The sequence below is a fragment of the Phyllobates terribilis genome, unplaced genomic scaffold, assembly GCF_046119375.1.
Source record: "Phyllobates terribilis strain yellow unplaced genomic scaffold, ASM4611937v1 Scaffold_5__5_contigs__length_657084704, whole genome shotgun sequence".
In the NCBI taxonomy this organism is placed as follows: Eukaryota; Metazoa; Chordata; class Amphibia; order Anura; family Dendrobatidae; genus Phyllobates; species Phyllobates terribilis.
In genome coordinates this window covers 32,724,726-32,750,608 of record NW_027362765.1, presented here as the reverse complement: position 1 = coordinate 32,750,608, position 25,883 = coordinate 32,724,726, and the positions used below count along the sequence as shown (strand labels likewise).

The 25,883-nt window shown below is 44.9% G+C and overlaps 1 protein-coding gene across 1 annotated transcript in view; it reads right to left on the bottom strand.

The window, feature by feature from the left end:
* Window positions 1–453: 453 nt before the first annotated feature.
* Window positions 454–25,883, bottom strand: part of LOC141271406 (uncharacterized) — a 128,220-nt gene continuing 102,790 nt past the window's right edge. Inside the window, exons 26-27 of the mRNA XM_073681492.1 lie at window positions 22,816–22,820; window positions 454–3,165 (exon numbers count right to left, since the gene is read on the bottom strand). Coding sequence (XP_073537593.1) covers window positions 2,269–3,165; window positions 22,816–22,820 — 902 coding nt within the window. The 3' untranslated portion in view covers window positions 454–2,268. The remainder of the gene's footprint in view (window positions 3,166–22,815; window positions 22,821–25,883) is intronic.

Here is a 25,883-nt window from a genome sequence, read left to right as displayed (position 1 = left end):
AAGAAATATACCTCTTTTAATACTGTCACTCGACGCTGAAAAAGCATTTGACAGAATATCATGGTCAGCCATCTATTATGCCCTCAAAAAACTCAATATAGGAGAACGCTTTATGGCTAAAATAATGGCCCTCTATTGTAACCCTTCAGCGAGATTAAAGATAAATGGAACCCTGTCCCCATCATTCTCAATCTCTAATGGAACAAGACAGGGATGCCCTCTCTCCCCCCTCCTGTATATCCTCGTGATGGAACATTTACTATCCTCTATTCGTGATAACCCTGATATGAAAGGTATCACTATAGGGCAAATGGAATATAAATGCTCCACCTTTGCGGACGATGTCCTTCTATACATTACAAGCCCACATACAGTACAGACCAAAAGTTTGGACACACCTTCTCATTTAAAGATTTTTCTGTATTTTCATAACTATGAAAATTGTACATTCACACTGAAGGCATCAAAACTATGAATTAACACATGTGGAATTATATACTTAACAAAAAAGTGTGAAACAACTGAAAATATGTCTTATATTCTAGGTTCTTCAAAGTAGCCACCTTTTGCTTTGATGACTGCAAAGTCAAAAGTTTACATACATTTTATTACTATTTGGTACCATTGCCCTTAAACTGAATGACTTGGGTCAAAGATTTGGGATATCCTTCCACAAGCTTCTCACAATAGTTCGTAGGAATTTGGGCCCATTCCTCCTCACAAAACTGGTGAAACTGATCCAGGTTTATAGGTCGCATTGCTCGCACCTGCCTTTTTAGCTTTGCCCATAAATTTTCAATATAATTGAGATCAGGGCTTTTTGATGGCCACTCCAATACATTGACTTTGTTATCCTTAAGCCACTTTGTTACCATTTTGGCAGTATGCTTCGGGTCATTGTCCATCTGGAAGACCCATTTCCGCCCAAGCTTTAACTTCCTGCTGATGTCTTGAGATGTTGCTTCAGTATTGCCATATAATATTTTATCATGATCTATGCCATCTATTTTGTGAAGTGCACCAGTCCCTCCTGCAGCAAAACAACCCCACAACATAATGCTGCCACCCCCGTTTCACAGCTGGGATGGCGTTTTTAGGCTTCCAAGCTTCTCCCTTTTTCCTCCAAATGTAACAATGGTCATTATGCCCAAAAAGTTCAATTTTAGTTTCATCAGACCACAGGACATGTCTCCAAAAATTAAAGTCTTTGTTCCGGTGTGCTCTTGCAAACATTAATCTGGCTTTTTTATGTTTCATTTGGAGTAATGGCTTTTTCCTGGCAGAGTGGCCTTTCAGCCCATGTTGATACAGTACTCGTTTCACTGTGGATATTGACACAATCTTATCAGCTTCAGCCATCATCTTCACAAGGTATTTTGCTTTTGTCCTTAGATTGATATGCACATGTCGGACCAAAGCACGTTCTCTGGGACACAGAACCCGTCTCCTTCCTGAGCGGTATGATTGCTGGACATTCCCATCTTGCTTGTGCTTGCGTAAAATTGTTTGTACAGATAAACAAGGCACCTTCAGGTATCTTGAAATTGTACCCAAGGATGAGCCAGACTTGTGCAAGTCCACAATTCTCTTCCTGATATCTTGGCTGATTTCTTTAGACTTTCCCATGATGCTACACAAAGAAGCAGTGTTTCAGGTGTGCATTAAAATACATCCACAGGTGTGTCTCTAATTAACTCAGGTGTTGCCAAAAAAACTATCAGAAGCTTCCAAACACATGACATCATCATATGGGCAGTTTGGAATTGTTTAAAGGCATAGTAATCTTAGTGTATGTAAACTTTTGACTTTTCAGTAATTAATAAAAATGCCTTAAAACATTCTCTCTTTCATTATTCTGGCATTTGGCAAATAGTAAACCTTATGGTAATCCTAATTGACCTAAAACGGGAAAGGTTTATTCTGATTTCATGGCAGATATTGAGAAAAACATGCATGTGTGTCTTTTTATATAGTGCATGTAAACTTCTTGTTTCAACTGTACATGTTTTAATTTCTTACTTGCTTTCTCGTTTACTTATTTGTCATTACTTTGACTCTCTGTTATGTGCTTTCTTGTACAGTTTGTCAAAAACATGATTTCTTCCTGTGTGAGTTTTCTTTTGTGGTCAACAAAATATGATTTTCGAGTAAAACATTTCCCACCTTTTAAGTATGATAATGACTTCTCCTTTTGTGTGATATTTGATGTTTAGTAAGACTCATTTTGCTGGAAAAATATTTCCCACATTCTGAACATGAAAATTGTTTCTACCCTGTGTGAGTTCTCCGATGTCTAACAAAATTTGATTTCTTTGCAAAACATTTCCCACATTCTGAACATGAATATGGCTTCTCCCCTGTGTGAGTTCTCTGATGTGCAACAAAATGTGATTTATATGCAAAACATTTACCACATTCTGAACATAAATACGGCTTGTTCACTATGTGACTTTTATGATGTAAAACAAGATTTGCTTTATCTGCAAAACATTTCCTACATTCTGAACATGAAAATGGATTCTCCACTGTGTGACTTCTCTGATGTGCAACAAATTGTGATTTCTTTACAAAACATTTCCCACATTCTGAACATGCAAATGGCTTCTCCCCTGTGTGAGTTCTCTGATGTCTAACAAGGTTTGTTTTTTCTGCAAAGCATTTCCCACAGTCTGAACATGAAAAAGGCTTCTCCCCTGTGTGACTTCTCTGATGTGCAACAAATTGTGATTTCTTTACAAAACATTTCCCACATTCTGAACATGCAAATGGCTTCTCCCCTGTGTGAGTTTTCTGATGTGTAACTAAATGTGATTTAAATGCAAAACATTTCTCACATTCTGAGCATGAAAATGGCTTATTCCCTGTGTGACTTTTTTGATGTGAAACAAGATATGACTTATCTGCAAAATATTTCCCACATTCTGAACATGCAAATGGTTTCTCCCCTGTGTGAGTTCTATGGTGTCTAACAAGGTTTGCTTTTTCTGCAAAGCTTTTCCCACAGTCTGAACATGAAAAAGGCTTCTCCCCTGTGTGACTTCTCTGATGTGCAACAAATTGTGATTTCTTTACAAAACATTTCCCACATTCTGAACATGCAAATGGCTTCTCCCCTGTGTGAGTTTTCTGATGTGTAACTAAATGTGATTTAAATGCAAAACATTTCTCACATTCTGAGCTTGAAAATGGCTTATTCCCTGTGTGACTTTTTTGATGTGAAACAAGATATGACTTTTCTGCTAAATATTTCTCACATTCTGAACATTCAAATGGCTTCTCCCCTGTGTGAGTTCTCTGATGTCTAACAAGATTTGATTTACTTGCAAAATATTTCCCACATTCTGAACATGAATATGGCTTCTCCCCTGCGTGAACTCTTTTTTGTCTAACATGCTCTAATTTCTGGTTAAAATATTTCCCATACTCTGAAGAAAATCTTTTCTCCTCTATGTGAAGTTTTGGATGTGTAACAAAAGATTTTTTGAGGGAAAAACTTGAAAATTGCTTGTTTGCGGTCTGAACACTTTGATATTTGACAACTCTTTCGTGAACTGCATTTTTCTTAATAGTCTGTAATGAATCAGAAGATAGCAACTGTTTAAAAGGATCTGGAATAGTGGCATAGACATCAGTTATATCTTGATTGATATCAAGGTCATCTGATTGAAAAATTGAAGATGTCAATTGTCCATCTGATCTCTTGGTGCAGTCATCTGCCAAAAATAAAGATTATTTTGAAATAAATTCTGATGAATTACATTTTTATAACATTTCTGAAATATCCCAAAAAATTGGAAGTTATGTAAGAAAAATTCAATTACTTACTAAGACAAAAACAGTTAAAAATCTAACAGTAGACATTGAGAAGCAACATGGCTTTCATAAACCAATCCAGCAAAATCTGTGTTCCCAAAGCCAAATGTCCCCCTCGCCCCTGAGCCTTACAGTGTGCCCAAAAACTGTTAGCTTCCACATGTTTAGCATTGCAGTAACAGGAAGAACCTACTTAAGCATTTACAGTGTAATTATCTCTAGAAGCACAAGCGGGCACCACTTATTGGGTACTAAAATGGCATATTTGCAATTTTTTATTCTCCAACATACACTGCATGCTAGTTTCCAAAGAATACATGTAGAGTCAAAATAGTCATACTCCTAAAGATCAATTAACTGAGGGAAACTGAGTCAATTTTATGCAGTTTTTTACTGTTTTTCTGCCATTCTGGCACCTTAGATGATCTGCAAATGTTGCCCCCAACTATTCCAGCAAAATCTGCATTCCCAAAGCCAAATGGCACGCCCGTCCTTCCAAGCCCGACCATGTGCTCAAAAAGTATGATACTGTCCTATTTAGGAGAAGCTGCAAATATATTGTAGGGTCCATTTTTTTCCATTCTCTCTTGAAATAGAATTAGGGCTACATCAACATTTATTGTGATACACCTAAAGGGTTACATTTCCTGGATGTGGTTTTAAGTCCAAAAAAATAAAAGGATGTTTGAAAAATGCTGTCAACGTAAAGTAGAAATATGATAAGTGCTATGAAATATTGTGGCATTACTATTTGTTTTAATGGCATACAAAAGCAATGTTTGAACTTTCTTATTTTTCAAAATATTTGGTAAATTTAAAATTTTTCCATGAATAAACTCAAAACAAATGAAATAAAAATTTCCAAACGAAAAGTACAATGTGTCACGGAAAAAAACAACAATCTCGGAATCGCTTGTATCAGGTTAAGCATTTTAAAGTTATTACTATGTAAAGTGACACGTTAGATGTGAAATATGGGGCCTGGTTAGGAACAAAACTGGCTGCAGCAGAAAGCGATTAAATGAGAGGATCTTCTGCAATAACTACTGTAGAGAAAAACTGTGACATCTCTGGGTAATTATAGTATGTGACCTGGTAGCTCTCAGCAATCCAAACTGTCGTAGGGGACAATATTTTGTGTAAGATGAGTTTCCTTAAGAAATATTAGGCATTTAGAGAGAACTTTTCAACATAGTGCATTAAACCGTAGTTGCACTCATTTATGATGGGCCATTAGAGATCCTAGAAGTCCTGACTAGAAAGGTAGAAAAAGTATTAGTGCTCCTTGTTTCAGGAGAGACTGTGCAGTAAATGTAATTCCTTAGGATCGAAAATATCATGAAATTCATGACATGGAGTAATTAGAGCCATGAATCACGCACAGACAGGTGTAATGTTTTTGCGTGTAGTTTATCGTGAATTTCTTTGAAGTTAGACTGTTCTTTACTCACAGAAACTGAAACTCTACTGTTATTGTACAGAAATTCACATTTGGCCAAGATTAAAAATCATTACATTTAATTCTACTAATAAGGGGGAATTTTTATTTTCTGGCCTCGAAGATTCAACAGTGGATGACCTTAGTGCAAGTTCTTATATAAATGCTCAAATTAATGAGGACAATTTTGGGAGGAGGGCCATAGAGTGGTCTAGCGACACAATGGTGACCTTTAATTGTGATATGCCCAGATAAGACCACCAATAAAGCAGTGTCAGCCAGTGTATGAGAAGAATCTGTGACCTCTGTGCATTTAGTGGTTACTTCTCACCTGGGTAGTCGTATGTAGGGATCTCCTCTTTACACCGCTCATCACCCCTCACATATGTCTCTGTATTATTAAAATGGGTCAGATCTTTACCCTGAAACAAATATTGTAAAAATCACAGACAGATGGAGAAATCACATCTATGATCAGCTCTAATCCTGCCATCTCCATCGTTCTCATTACACAAGTATAAAACTGGTGGATAAAACAAGACTGAGAATAAGACCTTCACAGCCGTCTACATATCATAGGGGAGATCTCATGACACCTTCTCTCCATCTACCTGATGATCCTGAGGAACATCGGGATTTTCTTGTTTACAGTCTTGTGGAAGAAGAGAATGGGGACATCTCTCTGGTGTTGTCCTCTTACTGGATAGATCTGGAAGAAACACATACAGGGACTGAATTCATTCTTTACATGCAGATAATTATAGGCCATGTGTATTTACTCCTGTCTATTACCTGTTGATGTGAGGGGCTGGGGAACCTCCATCATGATGTCCTTGTACAGATCTCTGTGTCCTTCTAAATACTCCCACTCCTCCGTGGTGAAATAGATAGCGACATCCTGACACCTTATAAGAACCTGAAACAGACAATGATACCGTCACTACCCTGATGCCTTCATAGTGTTACTGTAAAATGCCCCAACATTCCCAGCAGTGTCACCTCTCCAGTCAGCAGCTCAATCATCTTGTAGGTGAGTTCTAGGATCTTCTGGTCATTGATGTCCTCATGCATCAGAGGGTGAGGTGGAGGCCCCATGATTGGGCTCAGGGGTCTTCCCCATCTCTCAGATACAGGGACCTCACAGCGCTCACTGGAGGTCTTCTTCACTACTGTGTAATCCTGGTTATGGAGAGACACATTTATAAATCTCACTACAGACATTTCCAGAGTCCTCACCTCTCCAGTTCTGTCCATTTGTTATTCCCATAGATAAGAATGATGTAATGTGACGTCATCAGAATCTCTCACCTCTCCAGTAAGCCGGAAGAGGATCTCTAGGGTGAGGTGTAATATCCTTTCCACCATTTTGTCCATATTCATCTTTGATGGTTCAATTAGGAAAATTCTTTTATATAGAAGATCTGCACTGAGGGGATCCGATTTTGTAGGAACCTGAATGGGAAGAAGATGAGAACAATGTCACATCATAAAGATCCAGCTTAATAATACAATTACTGGAGATAATAAGGGGCAACATATAATGAGGATAAATATAGACAAACGCCAGCGCTCCCAGAAGAGTACTAAGTATATGAGGAGGAGAGGGAAGCCCATACCAAGCAGCAAATGGTATTGCACACATCTGTCAATCGTGTGCTACATATGAGGAGTGGAATCACTGATGAAAAACATATACCTTTGTGTTAAGGATATTCCATAAACAAAGCATACAATCCATGTGGACTGTCTGGGTAAAGCAAGCAAATGTGGGCGACTGCCAGAAAAAAGGGGCGAGTTGTGATACGCATAAAATTACTGTTGTACAAACCAGTAGAAATCACGGCAGGCATATAATTAGGGAAGAGCAACTGGTAACTAGAAAGAAAAACTGTTATACATTCAATAATGTATTATAAGGGCAGCATGGTGGCTCAGTGGTTAGCACTGCAGCCTTGCAGCGCTGGGGTCCTTTGTTCAAATCCCACCAAGGACAACATTTGCAAGGAGTTTGTATATCCTCCCCATATTTGTGTGGGTTTCCTCCCACACGCGAAAGACATGGTGATAGGTAATCTAGATTGTGAGCAGCAATGGGGACATTGCCCATAATGTCTGTAAAGCGCTGGGGAATTAATGGCGCTATATAAGTGAGTAAAATAAATAAATAAATACGATCTTAGGATTCTGAGGAAGAATTAAAACCAGGCTGCGGTTGGTATGTGGTAAAAAATGTTTTATACACTGGAAAATGTACATGCAAAAATGTGAAGGAGGTTGTGGTAGTAGCAGCCTGATTACAATCAACCATCAGATATCACACATGAAACACGATAAACAGGTTGTACAAAAATGCTACAATGTAATATAACCGGAGCAGGATGAATACCCACTCACCACTATGTAGACCTGGTCAGGAAGTCCAATATCTGGAAACCGATCTCCAGGCAATATCTCACACAAGGACAAATTCCGGAGTATGCAGGCAAGTCGGGTGCGCAGGTGCGATGCAGCAATCAGGGAGCCACAGCCGGTGATGTTCCTGGAAATGAAAGCAGGGCACTGAAGCCTCGAACAGCGTGTGACGTCACACAGAAGAGTACGGGAGACGATTGGGTCCGCTCTTACTTAGACGTTTCGGAAATCACAGTTTCCTTCATTAGAGGAGTCTACGGTAACGCTGTTCTATGTAGCTAGGAGTATCTGCTGTTACTCCTAAGTATTTAATATCTTAATTGGCCAAAAAAAAGAGATTAGTTACTTACCGGTAACGGGATTTCTCGGAGACCATGACAGCACCACGAGAGAGGGAATCCGCCCACCAAGGACAGGAAACCTACAGGCTTAAAAGGGGGCGGCCCTCCCTCTCGCCTCAGTTTGGATTACAGAGCATTGAGAGGACCGCCCGGTTAGTAGACATAGCAACATAATCATGAAACAAACAGTATATACATTTTCTTACAACACCAATGTGTGAGAATAAAGAATGAAAACAGATAAGAAGTGCTCCCAAAAAGGGGTGAAGGGAGGGAATATAAGGGTGCTGTCATGGTCTCCGAGAAATCCCATTACCGGTAAATAACTAATCTCTTTATCGGTCGACCATGACAGCACCACGAGAGAATTGCAGAGATGAAGATTCTAGGGAGGGACCACCGCTTGGAGCACCCTTCTCCCAAATGTGAGGTCAGACAAAGCACCCAGATCTAGTCTAAAGTGCTTATAGAAGGTAGATGGAGAAGACCAGGTAGCTGCCTTACATATGTCCTCCATTGAGACGCCAGACCTCTCTGCCCATGAGGTTGCCACCGCCCGGGTAGAGTGAGCTTTCAGTGCTTCCTCTCCGCTGGATACATAGGCTAGCGTAATGGCCTCCCTAATCCATCTAGCTATGGTGGATCTAGAGACCTTAAGGCCCTTCCTAACCCCCTGATAGGAGATAAACAAGGAACTCTCTCTCCTAAAGGGCTGAGTGACAGCAAGGTACCTAACCACACACCTTCTCACATCTAAAGCATGGAAATCTGCTTCTCTCTGTTTACTAGGGTTCGGGCAAAAAGAGGGTAATATTACTTCCTGAAGTCTATGAAACCGGGAAGCTACCTTAGGCAAGTATGCTGGATCTGCTCTAAGAATTATTCTGTCGTCCAGAACCTGGGTGAAGGGAGGGCCAGAGGACAGAGCCTGAATATCACCAATCCCCCTAGCAGATGTTAGGGCTACAAGAAGCGCTGTTTTGAGGGTAATAGATCTCAGGGATACAGAATCTATCAGCTCAAAGGGTGACCCAGCTAACGCTTTCAGAACCAGGATTAGGTCCCATGGAACGACATTAGTTTTGGTAACCGGCCTGGACCTACCTACTGCTTTTATAAAGCGGGAAATCCAATAGTTTTCAGCGAGGACACAGTTATAGAGAGCACCTAGTGCCGACACTTTTCAAGGTGCTCGTTGCTAACCCCAGCTCGAAGCCCCTTTGTAGGAACTCTAAAATCTTCCCAATTGGCGCTCCCTTATCCACTGAAGATTTAGAAAAGGATACAAACTTGTTCCAAATTTTTGCATAAATTTTGGTAGTGACAGGCTTTCTACTATGTAATAAAGTAGATCCTAGACTCTGGGAAAACCCTTTTAGTTCTAGCAGGGACCTCTCAAATTCCACGCCGTCAAGTGGAGGCCCGGAGCTCGCGGATGGAGCACTGGACTCTGGCTGAGGAGATACGGAACTTCGGGCAGGACCCAAGGGTCCAAGATGGACATGTTCCTCGGGCATGAGAACCAGGGCCTTTTGGGCCAAAAGGGGGCGATCAAGAGGACCCTTGCCTTGTCCTCTCTGATCTTTCTTAGCACCATAGGCAGAAGGTTTAACGGTGGGAAGGCATAGGCCAGACTGAAGTTCCAAGGGATTTGGAGAGCGTCTACTGTCAGGGGCCTTTCTCTCGGATCTAGGGAGCAAAAAACCTTTGTCTTCCGGTTTTGCTTTGTGGCGAAGAGATCCACCACCGGAAGACCCCATTTCCGGACTAATAGGGAAAAAATGTCCTGTTTTAGTTCCCATCCGCCTTGCCTTAAAAAATGACGGCTTAAGAAGTCTGCCTTTGAATTTTCTTTCCCTTTGATGTCAAAGAGAGGAGATGGCGTTCCGAGATCTGAAAGAGATGATCCGCCACTCTCAGTAGCGATCCAGCACGAGTACCCCCATGATGGTTAATATAAGCTACTGCTATATTATTATCGGACAGGATCCTAATGTTCTTATTGTGAAGGAATGGTAAGAAATGATTAACAGCCCTATCAACTGCCAGTAGTTCCCTGGTATTAGAGGAAAGAGCTCTCTCAGCGTCCGACCAGAACCCCTGGGCAATCATATCCCCCAAGTGAGCTCCCCATCCATGTAGACTTGCATCAGTTGTAGTTATTTCAGATATTCTGACCACCCAGGGAACTCCTTGAGATAAGTTTTCTAAATTCAGCCACCACTGTAGAGAGTCAATAGACCGAGGAGATAAGAACATCCGTCTCTCCAAGTGCCCACGTAACGAGACCTCATTCTGTAGGACGTCCCACTGTAAAACTCTGGAGTGGTATTGTGCCCACATTACCCCCGGAAGACAAGATATTAGGGTAACAAGTAAGGACATTGCAGCCCTAAGGGACATGACCGGGTTCGCAAGAGCTCCTTCCACCAGCCTTTTGACCTTCTGTTTTTTGGCTTCTGGAAGGAAATACATCTGGAGGTCTGAGTCTAGCATGATACCTAGGAACTGCTGTACTCTCGAAGGGACTACCCTGGATTTCTCCAGATTTAGAATCCAGCCCAGGTCTTCCAGAATAGAGGAGACCAATTTAAGATGGGAGACACATTGAGAGGCTGAGTCCCCAATGATCAAAAAATCATCTAAGTAAGGGATAATTAACACATTATGTTCCCGTACATGAGCCATCACCTCCGCTATCACCTTCGGAAATACTCTAGGGGCTATAGCGAGACCGAATGGCAAGGCTGCAAATTGGAAATGTTTGATTTCATCCCCTATGACCAAGGCCACTCTAAGGTATTTTTGGAAGCTTCTGTGTATAGGTATATGGTAATATGCGTCCTTTAGATCCAAAACTACCATGTGACAGCCTGAAAACAATAGTTTTATAGTAGACTTAATGGACTCCATTTTAAAGGTGGGAATTAACAAAAATGTATTCAGGGCCTTAAGGTTAATAATACACCTAAAGGATCCGTCAGGTTTAGTGACCAAAAATAACGGTGAGTAGAACCCCAGTCCCTTTTCTGCTATCGGGACCTCCACTAAGACGGCCTTATGGACCAGATTCAGGACCTCCACTTGTAGGGCCATCTGCTCTCGTGTTGAGGACCGGTTTGGGGTCAGGACGAACCTCCCACGAGGGACTCACTGAAAGTCGAGTCTCAGGCCGGAACCTACCAGACCAAGGATCCAATTATTAGAAGAAATATTTGTCCATGCAGATAAGAAGCCCAATAACCTCCCCCCTACCTGGTCGCGAGTCATTGGCTCGGTTTTCGGGGGCCTTGGCTAGCAGAAGAGGATCCGAACAGGAGCCCTTTACCTTTCGGTCTACGGTCTTCCCATTTATCCTGACCCTTCTGGCGCTTATTACGTAGAAACCTTCTTTTCTGTAAAGGACGTTTGTACGTGGGGGCAGATAGGTTAGGAAAGCCCCTTTTTGTGTCACTTGCTCTATCCAGTAGCTCACCCAGAACCAACCCAAAAAGATGTCCCCCTTCACAAGGGATAGCACAGAGTCTTGTCCTCGCATGAATGTCCCCCGGCCAACATTTTAGCCACAAGGCTCTCCGGGCCGAGTTAGACATGGCGGCCGACCTTGCTGCTAATCTGACAGAATCTGCCGATGCGTCCGCTAGAAATGCTGCCGCCCCCTGAAGAAGAGACATGTCCGCCAAGATTTCCTTCCTGGGGGTATTGTTTTTAAGATGGGCTTCAAGCTGGTCCAGCCAGATCATTAGGGACCTGGCGGTACAAGTAGCTGCCACCGCGGGTTTTAGGGCTCCCGCCGAAGTCTCCCAGGTCCCTCTAAGGAAAGAATCAGCCTTTCTATCCAGGGGGTCTTTAAGAGCTCCCATATCATCAAACGGAAGGGAGGAACTCTTAGAGGCTTTGGAAATGGCCACATCTATCTTGGGGGCTTTTTCCCAGGAGGAAGAGGCCGATTCCTCAAAGGGGTACTTCCTTTTGAAGAATGGAGGTAGAGCGCCCTTCCTTTCCGTTTTTTTTACATTCACTAAGGATTAAGGCCTGAATCTTTTCGTTCAACGGAAAACTCCTTCTCTTCCTTTGACCCAGCCCCCCGAACATAATGTCCTGGACTGACTTCTCCTGCCTGGCCTCTGTGATGCCCATAGTGGACCGAACCATTTTAATCAATCCGTCCACTTCACCAAAGGGGAAGCAATTTTGTCCCACACCACTATCAGAGGAGGAAGCTGAGGAAAAGGCTGCACTATCTGAATCCGACTCATAGGGAGAGGATAGGGGGTCATCCAAGACTAAGGGGATCTCACAGTCCGAGTTCACTTTCTCTTTAACTCTCTTGGAGAGGACCTTGTGAATCTCTGTTTTAACTAAGGTTTTTAAACCAGAAGTTAGAGCAGGACCCTCTTCTGCCAGTGTCTGGTTTATGCATAACTGACATAGCTTTTTAGGGTATCCGTCAGGAAGAAGAGACTTGCATAGCGCACACTGTATATGCCTTGCCTTGGCGGTACATTTTTTCCCCTGTTAAAATTTAGAAGGGGAGAAGGGATACCATATTACTAAGTGAACTTATTCGAAGATCACTTACCCAGGCGGCTCAGGAAGAAAAAAACAGCTGGTATCGGATTGGAGGAAGGACCCTTCTCAGCCGGGGGACCTTCCCTAGAGGCTGCAGATTCGTCCGTTCTACCGGAGGTATGGTGACCAGACCTAGACCCTGAGCTCCGTTTTCCTGAGGACCGGCTACCAGAACCACGTGCGCGATGCGTTTTTTGGGGCTCCCCAGACAGCCGCTGAGATGGTGAAGATGGCGGCTGCTCCACCTGCTGCTGCTGCAACTGGACACCTTCAGACTCCATAATGAAAGAATGAAGCTTTGGGAAGCACTGAGCCATGTTACCTGATAGCTTAAATAGGTATTGACTCCTCCCCTCTAGCAGCGCATCAGCACACTTTTTCCATTTTTTTTTAAATTTCGCGCCTTTTTGACACCGGCACATGATCGCCGAGTCGCGGTGACGTCATCGGGCAGTGACTTACCGAAACCCGGAAGTACGCGCTGCACGAGCTTTGCGCGAGGACACATGCTGTCAGCGCTCCCTCAGGTAAGCCGCGCTTTAGCGATGCACCGCGCTGCGTTCACCTAGGGTAGGGCGAGGGGACACAATCGCCTTGGCCCTCGCCCCTCCTCCCCATACTTACGGAGGGTGATGGTGGGCTGTCACCCCCACTCGGGATGCAGACCCCACCGCACTTTTGGGGCTCAGCCAGGGCCTACACTCCCACGGGAGGCGCACCTGGCTTGAGGCAGAAAAGGGGATGCCACCCCAGACAGGCGCGCAGCCCCACTGCAAAAGGAACCCCCAGTGCTCAGGATGCTGTGACTCTGCCATATAGGGGCGCACGAACATAGGCCAACGCTGGAGCTGCCGTCCCCAGACAGGGGCGCAGGATCGACAGCCGTCGCCATCCACGTTCTTTCGCCTGCGACCGGCTTCCTCCATCAAGGACAGGAAACCAAACTGAGGCGAGAGGGAGGGCCGCCCCCTTTTAAGCCTGTAGGTTTCCTGTCCTTGGTGGGCGGATTCCCTCTCTCATGGTGCTGTCATGGTCGACCGATAAAATCTAATAACAAGGAAATAGAACAGAAGCTCTCCACAGCTAATGCATACGTGTATATAATATAATAGTAATAATATAAAACACATGCTTTATCAATGAAAAAATTAAACTAAAACAGAAAGAAATGTTTTAAAAAATGAAACATGTATATAAGTGTATGTGTGTGTGTGTGTGTGTGTGTGTAAAAAAATACACAAAAAGCTTGCATGGAAATATAAATATATATACATACAGTACAGACCAAAAGTTTGGACACACCTTCTCATTTAAAGATTTTTCTGTAATTTCATGACTATGAAAATTGTACATTCACACTGAAGGCATCAAAACTATGAATTAACACCTGTGGAATTATATACTTAACAAAAAAAGTGTGAAACAACTGAAAATATGTCTTATATTCTAGGTTCTTCAAAGTAGCCACCTTTTGCTTTGATGACTGCTTTGCACACTCTTGGCATTCTCTTGATGAGCTTCAAGAGGTAGTCACCGGAAATGGTCTTCCAACAATCTTGAATGAGTTCCCAGAGATGCTTGGCACTTGTGTGGCCCTTTTGCCTTCACTCTGCGGTCCAGCTCACCCCAAACCATCTCGATTGGGTTCAGGTCTGGTGACTGTGGAGGCCAGGTCATCTGGTGTAGCACCCCATCACTCTTTCTCTTGGTCAAATAGCCCTTACACAGCCTGGAGGTGTATTTGGGGTCATTGTCCTGTTACATTGTCCAAATACAGAAAAATCTTTAAATGAGAAGGTGTGTCCAAACTTTTGGTCTGTACAGTACATACATAAAATATTACCGTAACTCTTTTTTTTTTATGACGTTTAATTTTTTTGTCATATTTGTCACAGAACTTTCCCTTATTCCCTATATCCAATCGCTAACTCGATCATATTACTTGCATGTAAAAAACATCTCCAGAATCTGACCTTTTCTCAAATTGAAGCTGTAAAAACTCTTAGGGCTCATTCAGACGTCAGTGATTGTTTATCAGTGTTTGTATGCCAAATCCAGGAGTGTCTCCAAAACACAGAACAGGTGTCAATCTTTCAATTAGAATTTTTCTCTGTAAGTTCCCCTCCTGGTTTTAGCATACAAACACTGATGAAAAATCACTGACGTCTGAATGAGCTCTTACTGTAGCCCTTATTCATTCTCGTCTGGACTACTGAAACTCTCGACTGATCGGTCTCCCTCTTACCAGACCTGCTCCTCTCCAATTTGTCCTGAAAGTGGTAGCCAGGATCGTATTTCTGTCCAGCCGCTACAATGATGCCTCCACCCTGTGCCAGTCATTGCACTGGTTACCCATGTACTAGGGAGTACAATACAAGCTTCTCTCTCCCACTCACAAAGCTCTCCACATTTCGGCACCGCCCTATATCTTATCCCTCATCTCTGTCTATTACACTTCCTGTGATCTCCGTTCTGGAACCGATCAAAGACAAACATCCTCCATAATCCGAAACTCCCATCTCCATCTCAAAGATTTCTCTGTAGCTGCATCAGTTTTTTTGAATGTATTACCCAGGACAATCTGATTTATACCTAGCCCCCACATTTTTAGCGTGCTTAAAAAACACAACTCTTTAGTCACCTATCACCTCACTTCACTAATCTACCTCTTACCTCTACTTAAATTTTAAGAATCTGTTCCCTCCCATTCATCTGTCTCCACATCCTCCATGCTCCCAATAACACTTGGTAACTGCACTTACACAGATACCAGCTGATGACCGGATCATGCGGCTTTATATCATAACCCCTATATATTATACTGATGGCCGGACCGTACACGACAGCACGTTCTGCCTATTGTCTCCCCCTATTTCCATTATAGGTTGTAGCTTGTGAGCAGGAACCTCCTGTAACTGCTGAGCTGTGCGTTACTTTATATTGTATTTATGGTCTGTATGTGACACCGCTTATTGTACAGTGCTGCGGAATAGAAATACAAGTATTATTACCTCCACCTGCAGAGCCGCCACCACACATATGGCTGCTCTGTGCGCACAGGACCTGTGATGAGGTCACAGGAGGGGAGGAGTCAGGGGTCACATGATCAGGGGCCTCAGTGGATGCAGGACTCTGCTGTGCTGGCTGTCATGGTGCTGGATGAGGGGAAGGTTATGTGTGGGGTCAGGAGGGGTTTACAGTGTGGATGTAGCAGAGCCGCGCGTGTACGAGGTGTACGGAGCGGAGCCGCGCGTGTACGAGGCGTACGGAGCGGAGCCGCTTGTGTACGAGGTGTACGGAGCAGAGCCGCGTGTGTACGAGGCGTACGGAGCAGAGCCGCGTGTGTACGAGGTGTACAGAGCGGAGCCGCGCGTGTACGGAGCGGAGCTGCGTGTGTACGAGGCTTACGGAGCGGAGCCGCGCGTGCACGGGGTGTGCGGAGCGGAGCCGCGCGTGTACGGAGCGGAGCCGCGTGTGTACGAGGTGTGCGGAGCGGAGCCGCGTGTGTGCGAGGTGTACGGAGCGGAGTCGCGTGTGTACAAGGTGTACGGAGCGGAGCCGCGTGTGTACAAGGTGTACGGAGCGGAGCCGCGTGTGTACGAGGTGTACGGAGCGGAGCCGCGTGTGTACGAGGTGTGCGGAGCGGAGCCGCGTGTGTGCGAGGTGTACGGAGCGGAGTCGCGTGTGTACGAGGTGTACGGAGCGGAGTCGCGTGTGTACAAGGTGTACGGAGCGGAGCCGCGCGTGCACGGGGTGTGCGGAGCGGAGCCGCGCGTGTACGGAGCGGAGCCGCGTGTGTGTACGAGGTGTACGGAGCGGAGCCGCGTGTGTACGAGGTGTACGGAGCGGAGCTGCGTGTGTACGAGGCTTACGGAGCGGAGCCGCGCGTGCACGGGGTGTGCGGAGCGGAGCCGCGTGTGTACGAGGTGTGCGGAGCCGCGTGTGTGCGAGGTGTACGGAGCGGAGTCGCGTGTGTACAAGGTGTACGGAGCGGAGCCGCGTGTGTACGAGGTGTACGGAGCGGAGCCGCGTGTGTACGAGGTGTACGGAGCGGAGGCGCGTGTGTACGAGGTGTACGGAGCGGAGCCGCGTGTGTGTACGAGGTGTACGGAGCGGAGCCGCGTGTGTACGAGGTGTACGGAGCGGAGCCGCGTGTGTACGAGGTGTACGGAGCGGAGCCGCGTGTGTACGAGGTGTACGGAGCAGAGCCGCGTGTGTACGAGGTGTACGGAGCAGAGCCGCGTGTGTGTACGAGGTGTACGGAGCAGAGCCGCGTGTGTGTACGAGGTGTACGGAGCGGAGCCGCGTGTGTACGAGGCGTACGGAGCAGAGCCGCGCGTGTACGTGGGCACATAGCCTAAATAATTGCTATTAAAGAGAGTGGGAAGTTTTTAATTTGGTCAAATTTATTAGTCCTTCCGCTGGGCTTTGCCAATATCTTCCAAGCTTTAATAGAAGACTGGAAGATAGGGTGTGAGGGTTCGTGTAAAGTAGATTTAAAAAGGTGTTTAAATAACAGTTCCTGGGGGGGACAGTTGTTGTTTCGGGTCTGTTCTAAGTTTAGCCAGGCGGGTAAGGATTCTTTTCTAAGCCAATATGTGCTTTGTTTGACCAGATTAGCTAGGTGGTATGCAGAGATATTGGGAAGGCCTCCGTTGTATTTTCTCTTGTAGAGTAAATCTGAAGCAACTCTGGCCTTCTTGTGATTCCAGACAAAGAAGTTGATTAGATTTTGGATTTTTACGATGAAGGAGATGGGGATAGCAAACGGATGGGTTCTAAATATGTAGAGTAAATTGGGGATTATAAATACTATAATTACCAAAGTTTTGCCTATCCATGAGAGGTCTGATTTATTAAAAATGAAAAGGTCACTTGTTATGGTTTTAATGAGATTCTTTAAGTTAGAGGAGATTGTGGACTTAATATTTTTAGTGAAAGATATTCCCAAGTAAGTGATTTCCTTCTCTTCCCAGCTGAATGATGTTAATTTTTCAATTTTGTTACTTGTATTAGCATCCAGATGAAAGTGGAGCATTTTTGATTTTTTTACAGTTGATTTTGAAATATGATATCTTAGAGAAAGAGTCGAGAATCGTAAGTAGTTCTTTTATGGAGTTAAGAGGGTCAGATAATGTAAGCAAGAGGTCATCGGCAAATGTCACATTGTAGTCTGAAATCCTAAAATAGAGGAATTATTTCATATTTTTTTCAGCTAAAGGTTCCATAGCTAAAGCGAACAGGAGAGGGGAAAGAGGGCAACCTTGTCTGGCGCCGTTTGTGATAGAAAATGAATTGGACAAGTGATTGTTGGTATAGATTCTTGAACTTGGAGTATAAGGCAAAAATAAATTATAAGAATTTATCGTTGAAGCCGAATTTGGATAGAGTAGTCTTCAGGTAGTCCCAATTGAGCCCGTCAAACGCCTTTTCGGCATCAAGAGCAATGAGGACTGAGGGTAGGTTAGAGGAGTTGACCAGATTGATAATATTAATAAGTCTCCTTGTGCCGTCTGATGCCTGTTAACCTTCTACAAATCCTATCTAGTCGTTATTAAGTAGATATGGGAGAGTTTTTTTCATTCTGTTTGCTAGTATTTTTGAATAAATTTTGACGTCGCAATTGATGAGGGAAATAGGTCTATAATTTTGTACTTGGTCAGGTTCTCCTTTGGGTTTTGGAATCATGGTAATTGTTGCTTCCAACATTTCTTTGGGGAAAGATCCTAGGTGAGAGGCCAGGTTAAAAACTCTAGATAGATATGGTGAAAGTATTTGGGGAAAGTTTTTATAATATTCGTTGACAAACCCGTCAGGGCCTGGAGATTTTAATTTGTTAATGGTGTCCGTAATTTCTTCTGGGGAGAATGGGGCTGATGAGGTGTCCAAGTCTAGGGGGTCAATTTTTGTGAGGTTTAAGTCTGATAAAAATGATTGAATGATGTTTTGATCTCGGTAAGATATTGTTTGGTCTAAATTTAGGTTATATAGGCTACCATAATATTCAGCAAATGTATTTGCGATATCTTTGGGGTGAATTTTGATCTCGCCAGATGAGGATTTAATTTTTTCTATTCTAATTTTGACCCTTTTTCATTTTAAACGTCTCATCATGAATTTTGTAGGTTTATTAAGAGAAGAGTATATTTAAAAATTTTGTTGAGGCTCTGATAAGAAAATCATAGGATGAGAAGATTTCGGATCTTAATTCTTTTCTTAATGAGAGGATCTCCATATGGATGTTAGAGGAAGGTAGAGAGAGAGAAGATTGTAAATCTTCTTTAGATTTTATTTGAGATTGGAGAAGTTTTATTTTCCCTCTATTTCTCTTTTTGTGTCTTGAGGATATTTTCATTAAGAGACCTCTCATGACCGTTTTATGTGCGTTCCAAAGAGTGAAAGAGCTAATTTCATCAGAAGAATTTTCCTGAAAGTAATTTTTAGCGCGGTTTCAATTTTGGCTTTGTATTCTGGAATATTTAACAGAGATGAGTTGCATTTCCATATAAAGTTAGTCTGTATGAGGGGGCCTAGGTTTATTTCTCCAGTGACAGGAAAGTGATCTGAGATGGATTTGTTTAAGATTGATTTTTTTATTTTGGATAAGGTGAACACATCTGTTAAAATGAGATCAATACGGGAGATGATTTTATATACGTCTGAATAATGAGTATATTCTCATGAAGATGTATTAATACAACAGAAAATGTCGAACAACTCGTTTTTGGTAAGCCAACTATTAAGTGTCGGATAAGAATCACGAGATGGGGAAGTTGAGTCTAGTTTACCGTCTGGCACAATGTTGAAGTCTCCAAGAAGGATTAAATCTCCTTTTCTAATGGTTTGAATTTTCCTCAGTAGCTTATTAAGAAATTGGAGATGTCTCCTATTTGGTGAATATACGTTCACTATAGTGCAGAGGTGATTGTTTAAGTTGCATACTAATATGTGAAAATTACCTTTGGGGTCGCATCGCTCTTCAACTAATTGGAAGGAAATAGTGTTTATGATAATAGTAGCTACTCCAGCCCTTTTTTGTGTTAGATGATTTAAAGATATGTGGGTATTGTTTATGATAAAAATTTGGAATGATTATCTTTGGCGAATTTGGTTTCTTGTAAACAAATTAAATCTGCTTGGCTGTTCCCAATTTTCTTCCAGACCGCAAACCGTTTGTTTTGACCGTTTAAGCCTCTGACGTTGAAAGACAAGACCTTAACACTCATGTTGTGGTACTATGTGAAAGCGTTTCAAAAAGAAAAAAAAAGGGGTTAAAACCGGTATTTTATAGATTAGACACAGATTAATGGAAGCAATATACTATAAATTGCAAATCTACACAATTCAATAAGAACAAGCAAAAAGGTAACACAAAAATCAAACAGGAACAATAAATGCAAAATGCTTGGGTTGTGATATTTGTTGATCAGAGAATGTCAATGTGAGAGGCTACTAATAGTGTTGAGCGAACATGCTCGACACTGCTCGGTACTCGCCCGAGCATCACGCTACTCGGGATGTTCGGCGAGCACCGAGCATTTCCGGGTTACTCGGGCGGGAGCTCGGGTCTCCGCCCTGCATGTTTGGCGCTCTTTACAGAGCCAATGAACATGCAGGGATTGCCAGCCAGTCACTGTAATGCTGCAGCCATGTTTGTTGTGGGCATTACAGTGATTGGCTGGCCGCACAGCGTCACCTCGAGTATTTAAAACCGGGCACCGCCATCTTGGACACAGTCGCTCCGGATTAGACAGTGTAGGGACAGCGCTGCTGATTTAGGGAGAGATATAAACTGCGAAATAGTTAGTGTAGGGTCTGTAAAGGCTGCCAGAACAAACAAACAGTCCTTTTCAGGACTAATATCCATCCCAGATACCAGGCAGGCAGGCTGTATAGGAGACACAGTGGTTATACCAGCAAACACTGCATTACAGTCCTGTGTGCTCCTGTTGCTGAAATTGCTGGACTTAGCACCAGGTGTCGGGGGCCAGGAAAAATCCTGTTGAAAATAGTCTTGTGTAGGCCCGACATCCCAGTGTGGTTTCGCAGTTCCACGGGTCAAATCGCTGTACTATCCAGTTTTGGGCCTTTGGTATCTAAAAAAAAGCAGTTTGAGTGTGTCGCTCACTGTTAAGCCGCAAATATCTCTATTTAAAAAAGTGTGGTATACCCCAGTAAACAATAACTGTGGTTTTTCTCTTCCACGGTTCTAATCTACTCTTTATTACCCTTTTTCCATTGATAGTGCAAGTGTAAGCTATTTTACTTCATTTACAATGGGCAAGGCGCGTGGCAAGGGACGTGGAAGTGGACGTTCTGGTGATGGTTCGTGCAGAGGACGGGGCCGTGGCCAAGGTGAAAATGTGCCACAACCAACAGCCACATCTCCTCTTTCTCCCACTTCTTGACCGAATTACTAGGGAAGCACAGAACAACACCAGTATTGAGAACTGATCAGTGTGAACAGGTTATTAATTGGATAGCAGATAATACTTCCAGTTATCTGGGCACCACCACCTCCGGTCTGCCTTCCACACGGTCAACTCTTAGTAGCCATGAGTCTCGACCGCATACTCCTCCTCACCCTGATGCTCCTTCCTCCCACCATGCCGAGTGTCGTCAGACAGCAAGTGATCCCACACTTGGACACTCTGAAGAGCTGTTCACTGGTCCATTTCCATATTTGGGCCCCTCGCCTGATACGCTTGAAGTGGTGGAAGAGGAGATCCCATGTTGCGATGCCCAAATATTTGAACAGCCACGGCCACAGGAAGTCGATTTTGGCAATCTGTCACAAGAGGTGGACGATGACGAGACACAATTGCCAGGAAGTGAGGAGGAGGATCGTGGTGCGCAAGTGGAAGAGGAGGAGGTGGTGGATGATCTAGTAACTGACCCAACGTGGAAGGAGGACATGCAGAGTGAGGCCAGCAGCACACAGGGGGAGGGAGGCAGAGTACCCCAACAGGCAGGAAGAAGCAGTGTGGTGGCCGCAGACAGAAGGCAGGCAACCGTTCCCCGTAACACCAACACGAGGGACGTTGCCAGTACAAGCGATAGGTCTTCCAGAGTCTGGAATTTTTTTAAAGACTCTGCTGATAACCCCAAAAAGGCCATATGTTCCACCTGCCATGCCAGCATCAGCAGGGGTGACAAAACTACCAGCCTGACCACCACCAGCATGATCAGGCACATGGCAGCAAAGCACCCGACTTTGTGGGGCGAAACCCAGGGTCCACGACCAGTGTCAGCGGGTGTTACCACTGCTTCTTCCACTGTTGTGCGTGCAATAGAACCCCCTGTTGTGTGTGCAAGGCAATCCCCTGTCCATACTGCATGTAAAGATGCCCCCTCCTCTCAGTCTTCACTTGTTATGGCAGTTTCTCAAGAAACAGCATCAATGTCCACGTCCCACCGCAGCGTTCAATTGTCCATATCCCAGACCTTTGAACGAAAGCGGAAATTCGCAGTTAAAACCCCACAGGCCACAGTCCTAAATTCGCACATTTCACGACTGCTTGTGTTGGAAATGCTGCCTTTTAGGCTGGTGGAGACGGAATCCTTCCGCAATCTTATGGCAGTGGCCGTCCCTCGGTACTCGGTCCCCAGCCGACACTATTTTGCCCGGTGTGCCATCCCCGCACTACACAAGCACGTGTCCCAAAGCATCTGCCGTGCCCTCAACAACGCAGTTACTGGGAGAGTCCACCTGACAACGGACACGTGGACAAGTGCTTGTGGCCAGGGACGGTACATCTCTCTGACGGCACACTGGGTAAACATAGTGGAAGTCGGGACCCAGTCGGACCTTGGGACGGAACACATCCTCCCCACACCGAGGATTGCGGGCCCTATGTCAGTCAGAGTTGCCCCCACAGTGTACTGCTCCTGCGCATCCTCCTCCTCATGTTCAGCCTCCATCTCAGAAATCACCACATCAGTTACAAGCTGGAAGCATTGCAGTACTGCCTCCGCCAAGCGGCAACAGGCTGTGCTGAAACTCATAACCTCACACTGCTTGTGAGTTGTGGACAGCTGTGAAAGAGCAGGCAGATCTGTGGCTGAGACCGCTGAACCTACATCCCGGCATGGTCGTGTGTGACAAGGGCCGTAACCTGGTGGCGGCTCTGAGGCGAGGTGAGATCACACACGTACCATGCCTGGCTCATGTGCTTAACCTCGTGGTTCAGCGGTTTCTTAAATCGTACCCCGAGTTGCCAGATCTGCCCGTGAAAGTACGCCGCCTGTCAGCTCATTTTCGCAAGTCGGCTACAGCTTCCGCCGCCCTTGCTGTGTTGCAGCAGCGTTTGCAGCTTCCGGCACACCGACTGGTGTGTGATGTCCCCACACGTTGGAACTCTACCCTCCACATGTTGCAAAGGATTTGTGAGCAGAAGAGAGCAGTTGTGGAGTACCAGCTGCAACAAGGCCATCGATATTCACGTCAGACTCCACACATAAGACCTCAGGAGTGGACCTGGATGTCTGACATATGTACCATCCTGACAAACTTTGAGGAGGCCACCAAGATGGTGAGTGGCGATGACGCCATCATTAGTGTCAGCATCCCACTTGTCTGTCTTTTGCAACGCTCTCTGCAGAGAATTAAAGAGGAGGCATTGCAGCCAGAGTATGATGAGATGGATCAAGAAGCCGTAGCGGGCGATTACACACAGCCCAGCCTCATCTCATCCCAACGTGCATTGGGGGACAATGAGGGAGAGGAGGAGGAGGAGGAAGAACAGGAGCTGCTATCATGCGTTGTAGACGGTAGTACCTGTACAAGTGTCATACCGTCGGTTCAGCGTGGGTGGCCTGAGGACAGGGGGGAGGAGGAAGAGGAGGAGGAGGAGGAGAGCATGGTCAGTCGTCATCTTGGTGAGGACACGGAAATCTTGCCCGTTACCAGTCTGGCACGCATGGCTGACTTTGTTACGCTGCCTTAACCGTGACCCTCGCGTTGTCAAAATGTTGGGTGACGGTCATTACTGGTTGGTGACACTTGTAGACCCCCGCTACAAGGAGAACTTTCACTCTCTTATTCCTGAGGTGGAGAGGTCTACAAAAATGGGGCAGTACCAGAAGGCCCTTGCTGCAGAACTCTTAAAAAAATTCCCATCTGAACACGCTAGCGGCAGAGGTCACAGTTCGTTGCCCAACCAAGGCGTACAGGCGAGAGAGATGCAACTCCAATCCAGCAGAGGCAGGGGAACACTGTCAACGTTCTGGGACAGTTTTCTGACACCCGCCCAGCTTACAGGCCCTGAGGCGCGGGGTACTCTCACAAGGAGTGGAAAGTTTCAAAAGATGGTGAGGGAGTACCTTGCCGACCGTACCAGCGTCCTCCGTGATTCCTCTGTGCCTTTTAATTATTGGGTATCCAAGCTGGACACTTGGAATGAACTCGCTCTGTACGCCTTGGAGGTCCTGGCCTGCCCTGCCGCTAGCGTGTTATCGGAGCTTGTTTTTAGTGCCGCTGGGGGAATTATAACTGATAAGCGCACTCGCCTGTCAACTGACAATGCTGACAAGCTGACCCTTATCAAAATGAACAAGGGCTGGATTGGGCCAGAATTCTCATCACCACCAAATGACAGCAGAGTAACATAAAGTCAAATCCACTGTGTTATTTCGGGAGGTGTATTCACATGCACCGCTTCACACCCACTCATGGGTATATGCTTCCTCGTTTCGGCTGTTTTATCTTCTTCTCCTTATCCTCAGCCTTCACCACCACTATACCACCAGGGTGCCAGCATTGCAAGTTCCTCCGTCCTTATTTTTGGCAGCTTTTTCTTGCAAGGCATAAGCAAATACTATGGGACACCCACTCCCCAATAATGGGACTTATGTTTGTAATATGCTGTACTGCATGGCTCTTGTAAGGGGCATTGCAAGTTGCTCCGTCCTAATTTTTGGCAGCTTTTGCTTGCAAGGCATAAGCAAATACTATTGGAGACCCACTCCCCAATAATGGGACTTATGTTTGTAATATGCTGTACTGCATGGCTCTTGTAAGGGGCATTGCAAGTTGCTCCATCCTAATTTTTGGCAGCTTTTGCTTGCAAGGCATAAGCAAATACTATAGGAGACCCACACCCCAATAATGGGACTTATGTTTGTAATATGCTGTACTGCATGGCTCTTGTAAGGGGCATTGCAAGTTGCTCCGTCCTAATTTTTGGCAGCTTTTGCTTTCAAGGCATAAGCAAATACTATGGGAGACCCACTCCCCAATAATGGGACTTATGTTTGTAATATGCTGTACTGCATGGCTCTTGTAAGGGGCATTGCAAGTTGATCTGTCCTAATTTTTGGCAGCTTTTGCTTGCAAGGCATAAGCAAATACTATGGGAGACCCACTACCCAATAATGGGACTTATGTTTGTAATATGCTGTACTGCATGGCTCTTGTAAGGGGCATTGCAAGTTGCTCCGTCCTAATTTTTGGCAGCTTTTGCTTGCAAGGCATAAGCAAATACTATGGGAGACCCACTCCCCAATAATGGGACTTATGTTTGTAATATGTTGTACTGCATGGCTCTTGTAAGGGGCATTGCAAGTTGCTCCGTCCTAATTTTTGGCAGCTTTTGCTTGCAAGGCATAAGCAAATACTATGGGAGACCCACACCCCAATAATGGGACTTATGTTTGTAATATGCTGTACTGCATGGCTCTTGTAAGGGGCATTGCAAGTTGCTCCGTCCTAATTTTTGGCAGCTTTTGCTTGCAAGGCATAAGCAAATACTATGGGAGACCCACTCCCCAATAATGGGACTTATGTTTGTAATATGCTGTACTGCATGGCTCTTGTAAGGGGCATTGCAAGTTGCTCCATCCTAATTTTTGGCAGCTTTTTCTTGCAAGGCATAAGCAAATACTATGGGAGACCCACTCCCCAATAATGGGACTTATGTTTGTAATATGCTGTACTGCATGTGACGCGCCCCCTGGGCCGTGTGTACACGTGTGTGGGATACCCGGTGCCGGGTCTCTGGGGTCTGTAGTCTCCGTGGCGGTGACCCGGTCCCGTGGCTCAGGCTGGTCAAACCAGTGGCAGTCTTTCTTAGGTTTTGAGGTTAATTGTCCGACTGCGCCACCCGTGGATTGCGGTCAGGGAGTACCACCGCTGCGAGGCAGACCGCTGAGGCTGGTGTTGTGTGCGCAGCAGAGAATGGGATAACTCCCCACGGGAGGAGTATAGCCTCAGGGCAGTGAGTGTGGATGATGGGGGTGATGGTGCACGAGCGCAGCAGGAATGACTCAGAGTCTTTGCAGTGCAGTTCAGGGTCTTTACTGATGATTAT